This window comes from Aplysia californica, unplaced genomic scaffold, assembly GCF_000002075.1.
Source record: "Aplysia californica isolate F4 #8 unplaced genomic scaffold, AplCal3.0 scaffold00708, whole genome shotgun sequence".
Classification (NCBI taxonomy): Eukaryota; Metazoa; Mollusca; class Gastropoda; order Aplysiida; family Aplysiidae; genus Aplysia; species Aplysia californica.
Window position 1 is genome coordinate 217,007 of NW_004797978.1, and position 9,568 is coordinate 226,574.

The 9,568-nt window shown below is 39.5% G+C and overlaps 1 protein-coding gene across 1 annotated transcript in view; it reads right to left on the reverse strand.

Annotated features, from left to right (window-relative positions):
- Positions 1 to 1,475: 1,475 nt before the first annotated feature.
- Positions 1,476 to 9,568, reverse strand: part of LOC101851609 (kelch-like protein 24) — a 15,053-nt gene continuing 6,960 nt past the window's right edge. Inside the window, exon 2 of the mRNA XM_005108672.3 lies at positions 1,476 to 3,470. Coding sequence (XP_005108729.1) covers positions 1,713 to 3,422 — 1,710 coding nt within the window. The 5' untranslated portion in view covers positions 3,423 to 3,470 and the 3' untranslated portion in view covers positions 1,476 to 1,712. The remainder of the gene's footprint in view (positions 3,471 to 9,568) is intronic.

The window sequence follows — 9,568 nt, forward strand, 5'->3', positions numbered from 1 at the left end:
TTTTTAAAATTTTGACCAAAATTAAGTGAATAAAAATTTCACTTCTTAAAAGCGTTAAGCTACAGGTGCATGGTCGACCCATTCTGGTTTCAGGACAAGGACGGTAAAACTACAACAGTCACATCAGATGGATTTGATATTTGATATTAATACCAGATTTATTCTTGATGTGCACCATACTGAGAAAGTTCCATAGAGGTTTGGGAAGGAGAAGATGTTATAGAAGACTGGTTCCAGTGGAGTGCAACCACACCTCAAATGCCAAGAGTGGCCCTTTTTTTCTTATTGACAAATATAATATCCTCTCGGGTGAATTTTATTTCCTAAACGTTTAAATGGGTCCTCCTTTTCTTTAAGACACCCGGTAATACACATCGTATGTGCACAAGACATACTAAATATGCACCACACAATGTATCATATTAATGTTCAACATACATGCATCACACAATGATTGGTGGGTCAACTATCCGATTCGTATCATACATGCACCAAAATTACATGTACAACAAGATGAGTACCATTCATACATCAGACATGAATCATAGATGCCACAAGGCATCGACATAGTATACATAATGTGTAATGTAGTTATTAAAAAGTGTAGGTTAATTCAGGCAGGTTATACGAAACTAGATGAACTGTGGGCCATACATGAACAAGACGTACCAGAGGAGCTTTAATAAATTATGAGCACGAGAGTGTATGAGTAAACAAGTTGCTATAGAAAGCACCCAGATATTTGAGAAAATAGAGAGAGAGAGAGAGAGAGAGAGAGAGAGAGAGAGAGAGAGAGAGAGAGAAAAAGAGAGGATTATAATAGAGTCATGGAAGGCAGGTTTGAGCAACTCGCTCTAAAAGTCATGAGATGACGATTGATTCAAAGTTTTTATCAATACTTCAAGTCTAAAATTTAGCCTAAGCAATCTGGCGGCAACCAAGAAGTCTGTGGCTTAGTCTATCAACGGGCCAATACTTTGTCAATGGCTTGCGTTGTCTATATAAAGATTGATTCTTCTAGATCGTTTACCTGCCTGCATTTCCCTAACACTTGCTTCATACTATGGGCTTGAAAGTTATCATTCTTCAAGGCATATATTATGAAACTTTCGACTGACCTTCCAGTTGTAAAGCTACACTGTTACAAATATTATAACACATGTTTATCATACAGACCAGATTTATTCTTGATGTGCACCAGGCATTCAAAATACAATGGCCAAACGTAGATCTACTCCGGATACACATCGGATGAACATCAGACATTTGCCACCTATTTTATTGTGAAGCGCCTAGAGCCACAGGGAATGGGTACGGTAGAGATGTGTTCTCCTTCTTATTATTATTATTATTATCAATATTATTAATATCAAAATTATTGTAATTACCGGGTACTTTTATTATTATTATTTTTATTATTATTATTATTATTTTCATTGCTATTATTAATAATCATTATTATTATTATAACTAAATTTTTATTACAAGTATTATTATGTTTTAGATGCCCCAGATATGGCTCTGGTGAGCCTAAAACTGCAAACATAAACCTAACACTTGTCTTACGGTGACATCAGATGTGCCTCCAGTACCTTCAGAGTGAGCAGCTAGATATATTTTAAAGCTTTAAACAAATTTACAACCAGCACAGTTTTTCCATATGCACACAAGTTAAGCACCTACAACATAATCCTATTGTCCACATAGTGAGCCTAACGTCTGTGGCACTGGTAGCACAGGTGCTGCTTGCCGATCATGACAGCCATCCAGTGGGAGTCCAGTAGTGTACGGGGCAGCTTGTCCCACAGCAGCATGTGCTCCTCACATGAGCGTGGGTCCCATGTCAGAACCAGAACCTCTTCATGAAATTTAGGAGCTGCCAGCGGAAGAAGATAGAATTTGCCATGATGGTGCACCACGCGGAAATGCCTATGGTCCACTGAACGTAGGATGTGAACGATGACAGGATTTTCATCGCTGGACAGGGTCACAACATTCCCATTGGGGCTGAAAATATAGATAGTGTCATCCAAACTGACAGCCTGGCTTCCCATGGTGATCGCAGGCACAGCCCCTAAAAGACATGAGCTGTTGGTCTTGATGTTGTAGCTGATCAAAACACTGGACTTACTCACAAGTTCATTATCCAGATAGTCGTAGAGGTAAGAACTTCCTCCAAACATGTAGATCACATCTCCACATGCTGCTGCAGACATTTTGCCCGAAGAATGGGCTATCTCTCCGACCACACAGATTTCGTCAGTGACTGGGTCGTACCTCTCAACGCCAGTGGGGTTGACGTTTCCCAGTTTGCTGTACCCACCAAGGATATAGATATACTGGTTGACAGAGACCATAACATGGAAGAAACGAGGTTCCAGCAAGTCATGACAGTTTTCCCAACGGTTCTGCTCTGTCAGAAACTTGACCATTCTGTTGGGTTGATGGTATCCCCCAGACACATATAACTCCCCACGGTGCACACACGCTGCTTTAGAGTTGGAGAAATATGGGAATTTAGCCAGGAAGTAGAGTTTCTTGGAGTACAGCGTGAAACAGCATACTTCTTGACGACGTCCATCCACCATCACCAATGCGTCTTCTTTCCTGTGTTTAAATGCGTTCGGATGGATAGTTACATCAGGCACTGGGGAATTTTGATTAGCTTTAAGCGCTTTCTCAATGAACTCTTGGCACGCTTTACAGTTGCGGAGGACAGAGGAGTGCTGGGCAATGTTGTGGACAGAAGTTGAGTCCATGAAGGGAAATCGCAGGTATGGCAAAATGTCAAGCGCTGTCTTTTTCCCACGGTCTACGTCATGATCAAGCCAAAGTACTACAGCATCCAATACCAGCTCTTCCTTCTCAAAATTCAAACCATCCGCATCAATGTACTTGATCAGTTCATCTTTGGACAACTCCAGGAACTCTTTGGTATTTTTGAGTTGAGGAAAATATTCTAAGATACACCAGAAGGAGTGCAGCTCCAGGTAAGAACAGTTGTAGATCAGAGCCAGGTTCCAATAGAGCAGACAATTGTGCAATGACAAATCACGGCTCACAAACTTCTCACATATTAGCTGTAATGCTTGGATCTGGTACATGGAGGAGATCTGAAGAACTTCTATCACACACTCTTGGGATAGCTCAATCTCTCCTGCATAAAGAAAATCCAACACTTTTTCAAAATGGCTTGGGTTAATACCTTTCAGCGTAACAATTCCATCATAACTTTCTCTCATCCCTGAGCTAAACATGGCGCTGAAGTAGGGAGACATGGCGGCCAAGACAGTCCGGTGGCATGGGAACCTGGTATCCCCCACCACAAGCACAGTGTCTGTGTGCTCCGAGGACGCTTTCAGCTTTGACAGCCCTCGACACAAGTATTGATGATGGATGCTTTTGTGCGCTGCAGAATCCATTTTTCTTTTCTTATTAAAAAATCCACATCAAATCTGCTTCTGTTGAGCCTGTGAAAAAATAATCATAAATCCTTCAGATTTTTGTTATTACGTCGGTTGAGAGTTAAGCACATCTGTTGATTAATTAAAATGAGAAGTCCCAACAAATAAGGAAAATGGAAAGGATAGCCTTTTTTAGCTATTAAGAATGACATATTTATCAGTACATACATGTGCTAGCAATAGTGATGTGGGCACAGAAATTTTCCAAATATTTCAATTATCTTCCATTGAATTTATCACAACTTTGAAAAATACACTGCTTAAAATAATTTAATAAGAACACATTAAATTGGAGATAAAGACAAAAAAGACCAAACAATGACTTCATATTAAAAATTCAATGCAAAAGAAGCCAACAATAGGGAAAAAAATGGTTTACGACAGCTTTAGTTGCAGTTTGAGTCTTACGAGACTTCCACCACTAATTAAGTCATACAAGTGTGGAAGATTACAGTTGATATGGAATCCTGTTATAGCGAGAGGGAGGGGACTGGTGCAAAATGTCAGAAATAGAAGGGTTCTCATTATAAGGGATCCAGTAATAAATTCAAGGGAAATAATAAAGTAGGCCTAATCTATGAGTTTGGTGTTCTGTTTATTTCTTTTGGTTATCTCACGTGATGAGGATTTTGTTTAAAATTACCTCTAGATCTTACTTGATCAAAAATCCAATCGGGTTTCTTTCTCTAGCACTAGTGATGTTGACAGCTCGGTGTTGGCGATCAGAAAATGGTATAAGAACGTATAGACTCAAGGCTAACTTGCCCGCTGAGTTGTCCCCCACCCCACCACACCCTGTGGTGTGTTCCGTCTGCTTGCGCACAATGGGAACATACCACACTCCGCCCACGTCACACATTTGCTCTATCACAGCATTGTGACCTCTCCATCCCCGCATCGGAGAAGTGAGAGGATGGTAGGCCTAGATAATCTAGACTAGGCTGGGCTAGGCCTATCAAGCGATGCGTTCTGCTTGTCTGCGCATGCCACAGCCTGCCCACTCATTCGCTCCGGCCTTCATTGTTGGCACACGTGGGCTCTCCCATTCTTTGTTTTGCTAGATCACCAACAAGTTTCTCAATTGGCGAGCTTTACATTATGTATAAATTCAATGGCCTATGCACTGTGCACATCAGCAACAATATTCCGCTACAACAGACTCGCGTGTTTGTCTGATTGCGCTATAGCAGTATTTTATTTACAAAGATAAACAAGGGGAAAAAAACGGGATCTAGAATAGTGTCTTTATAACAGATCTCTCGTTATTTCAGGACTCGTTATAAGTGGACCAGAGAGTAATATACAAAGCACAGAAAGGGAGAGATATAGACAACATGCATGTTTGATATGAAAAAAGGAGCAAACCACACCAGAGCATCCGCCAACCACCTACATTTAAAACAGAAGGAGTCAGAGAAGGGACGAGTTGAAAATCGCATCTGATCTCCTAAAATGACATGTTGACGCAAATATGTACATAGCTTCTCATAGCCAGTGTATAGTGATCAGCACTAAAGCTTTTGTTGCTCTTAACAGTAACCATCTTGCACATAGCCTCTCCAACACTATGTGTCCTTAGCTACGCCTTCCTGTGGTGACCCTGTTTTCACAGAGCTAGCAAAAGGTGCGACCGGGTGACAGGCTGTATAAGCCAATGTGGAGGGGTTGGATGGGAACAGTTAAGGTGCTGAGGGCAGAACCCACAAGTGTGTGGTAGCCCCTATGCCTCACACCAGCCCATCCCCACCTTCCCATGAGTGGCCCTTCTTTATCTTTTATTATCCTCTATTATAACCTACACACCCCCCCCCACCCCCCGTAATAGGCACAAGACATGCTAATGTCAGTGCTGCAGTACTTCTTAGTCATCAATATGTAGGTTATAAGTCAATGCAGCATGGACTGAACCCCTTGTTCGATTTTCGCTGTTTTAATTGAGTTTTGCAGCTCAAAGCGTGTCTAGACATTACTTTTAAAATTTTAATGTACAATTCAGTATGATGACAACGGACCGCCAGACACATATTTAACAATCACAATTGATGGAAATTGTGAAGCCTAATGAAGTACTTATTTCTATGCCTGAAGTATAACAACATATTTAGACTTAGTTATATATAATATAATTTAGTATCAATAGGCCTACTAGTAAAGTTTTAAAGACTCCATACCAAAATGCAAGTTTGAAAGTAATTGCACTGCTGTTTTCTGGCAACATATATTGAAATGCACAAAAAGCACCAAAATAATTACATTTCATCATTTTTACATAATTCATACATAAAACAAAAACCTTTTGCTCGTGTTGATGCTGCAGCAAATTAACAATAATATACATCATTTAACAAACAGATAAAAATATCTTTACAATAAAGGAGCATATAACATAATACCACAAATAACAAACATGATCTAGTGAAATGCCCAGGTTCTGCAACAGGTTCACACTCTGAATTGCCTCTAAACTATAATATAATGTGAATCAGATAAATTAAAATTTCTCAGCAAATAGAGTAGACCTAAGAAATTTCTCCTTCCTAATAGTTATTCAGTTGCAGATATAGAATCTCTATATTTGTGTCACAACATGGTAGAATCAGGCGATCGTCAATTTTTGGGCATGAGGAGTTATTGGTATCATCTAGAAGCTTATCATTAGTCTTGTTTTCAAAGAAAAAAAATACCAACCTATCTTGAATGGAAGTCGAGATTTTTGCAATTGAATGAGGTGGGGTCTCCTGGTTTCAGAGGCAAAATTAGTGAGAAAATGTCAGCCAAAGTTTGGTAGCTTCAACAGCTTGAGAGTCCCTTAAAACTGAAAAATTATATATTTTGTGCCTATAACCAACATTTTTCAGTAAAAGTCACAAGCAAATTATGTGTTTTCACATGGACATAAAATGTGTTGAGCTAAAAAACGAACATTTCATAAAAATTGCCAATCTGGCGGAAAAATGCTTTCTTCTTCGATTTCATTATTTTGACATGTTCCTGATTTCACCACGATGCCTCACATTCTTGTCCAGCTCTAACATTTAAGACACAGGTGGTCTTCTAGTGCAAAAGTGACCAAATTGAGTACTAAGGCCCATGCCAGATCCGGCCTATGAGTCACATTGTTGGCTATGCCTTTTTTTTGTTGTTGGTGTATTTGTTTTGATAAAAATAAATCAATAGCTTGGCATTTTATCTTTATTTAGTTCATTATTGCAAAACAAAATTTATATTATAATCAGGCCCCTGTTCGGCATTCTCTCAGAGTTATAATCAAAAACCAGTCATTTCATCACATGGTCATCTCATCACACCCCAATTATGTGTGACGAAATGACTTCGTTTGTCACTCCAGAATTGTTATGCTAGTAGTAGAGTTTTAGAGGATCAGCACCAGCAGTCTTTGTTCCAAATCACCAATTCAAGCACGTAATCGTTGGGCCGTGCCCTCTTGTTTTTAAGTAATTTTAGCCAGCCTAAAACCGCCCCCCCCCCATCAATAAAAACAACTCAACAAAACTGACCCAGTTATGAACGATGTAGCTGTTCAGGTAGGCATGGCAACTCTCACACGCACACCACCCAAACCCCCCCCCCCAACAAAAAAATCGTGATTTACCTTTGCCATGACAATGCGCGTTTGATGTTTGCAAGTGTGTGACAAAATTACGGCCTCCATTCAACCTTGTGGATTTGGGATGTGAAGAGATGACTGTGATGTCTTGACTACACTGGTGAGACGAAATGACTGGTACTCAACCACCGTTATTTGATAAAAGGCAGCCGGTATTTTCATGACATGTCATGGACATAAAATGTTTGCGCTTTTTCATGACCTGTTGTGGAAAAAAAGCTTGGCGATGTCTTCGACAAGTCGTGAAAACGTGCCTAGCTATATTATGCCCGCTCTTACCACAGGGGTCTAGGCCTATTAGCTAAAATACAATTTTTTTAGGTAGATCTAGCACTAGTTTCCGATTTTGGACCTGTTCTACCGCCATTCCGATTAAGGTGTCAAAAATACCGGATTTGCGATGGGTGCCGAGAGTGCTTTCAACTTTCCCCTGCGAAACCCGTAGCCTCCATCCCGAAATTCTGTACTTGCTGCTTCATATGCTGCACTGTGTGTTGTTGTTTTTGTAAGAGAGAGAGGGGGAGGGGGGGCACTTGCCTTTCTAGCTTCTTGGACTGTCAGTCTAGAATCTAACCCTCAGCAGTAAGTTGCAGGCCTATTTGCACACACTTTTTTTTTTTTTAAAAGTTTAAAAAAATGTGCATGTTTGTCTCAGTAGGCTTGAGTAGGCCTAGATTCTAGGTCTGGCCAATGCCAGCAATCGTTCGAACCGCCACTTAGCCAGAGTGAGAGGGGTTTCTGAAAGTAAGGCGTAAGCCTTACTAAGGTGGACTCAAGATCTAGCCTTGAATGAAAATGTCAAGCTATATAATAATATGTTTTCAACCCTCTAAATTGATGTTACAAATAAAATATACCACCAGGAAACTATAAAATCAAGACTTAATGCAGTGTCTTTGATGTGTCTCTGCTCATGCTGTCGTAGCTTCCATTGTATTTATAAATCAAGAACAGGTTGAAGTACTGCCACTCCTTTGGGTAGTGTTTCGACTCGTCTTTGATTTTCTCATTCTAGGCGGTGACTGATTTGGAGGATTTTTTTCTGAAAACATACTTTGTAGGTTACAGTAGTATAAATCCTAAATTCTTCCTCAAACTCATGATACAATTTTAAAATTTGTCCCACTTCGAAGGGATGGTGATTTGCATCCGCAATTCTTAGGGAGGGTGAGAGAGAGAGAGAAAAGCATGGCCAGAAGGACAGAGAGTCTACTATTTATATATGTTCTGTGCAATGTACCGATTGGCGCAATCTTATGCGCTGCATGTTTTAACGATCGTATGATTGGGCGGCAATCTTAAGATTGCGCTGCGCATTTTAACTATCGTATATTTATATCATTCTCGTGAGCTCTTCAGTTTTATATTTTAATTTTAATTTTTGTATTTTAATGCTTTTGAAAATATACATGAATGTTCCTTGATGTGAGTAAAAAAAGAATAAAGATGGAAGTGAATTTTTTTTTTTTAATTTTAATATAAAATAAATCACATGTACTTTGTAAACTTTGAGTTTGATACCTGGCCTTGTATCATTCTTGTTAGCTCTTCAGTTTCAAACGTTTTTTAATTTTAATTTTCACATTTTTACACTTTTGAACATATGTGTGAATGTTCCTTAATGTGAGTAAAAGTAAAAGAATAAAGATAGAAGTGAATTGTGAATTGGGGGGGGGCTTATTTAGAAAATATAAAATATTAACGACGCAATCTTCTGATTGCCCCGCAATTATACTACTGTTAAGACGCGCAGCGCAATCTTATGCTGGTGAATTTGTTTGAGTTTTTTAGTGACAAGGGAGATTTGTTATAAAAAGGGGTCTCTTTTTGCCTGTATACGGTAACTTGTAACAGTGCAAGATTTTTGCTAATAATTCTGTTTGTACAAAATTGCCTAAATATTATGTATTCTTGAGATTTATAATTGAGCTTAAGTGGTGGAGTTCTGATATTGATGCTAAATTTTTGTGCTTTTTCAGTCATTTTAAATTATTTTTGCACATTTGTTTTCATATTTTGATAGAAACGAAGGATCAAGGATCTATTTTCAGAGGACATCCCTGAGGATGAGGCAAAACTCTTGTGCAATGGAAGGTATGTGTTTCAGAATGGTAAAATTGAATTTCAAGGTTTGTCCCACACTGTCTAGTCAAATCATTTCACAGGAACAGTGCGAGCCAGCCAATCCATCAACCATTGATTTCTGAGTGCTGCCAGGAGACTTGCTGTGTTCCCTTACTGTCAACAAAGTACAGTCAAACCTGCCCTGACGGCCACCTCTATAAGACGGCCACCTGTACAAATGGCCACTTTCCGTTTCCCCCCTTGCGTTTTTTCTATATAATTTAACTGTGTAAAACGGGCACCTGTCCAACGCGGCCGCGGCCACCTTATTTCAACACACAACCCCTATCACACTAAGCAATAACACCCGTCTAAGACGGCCACCTTAGTGACTCCATTTCGTTTAGTCATT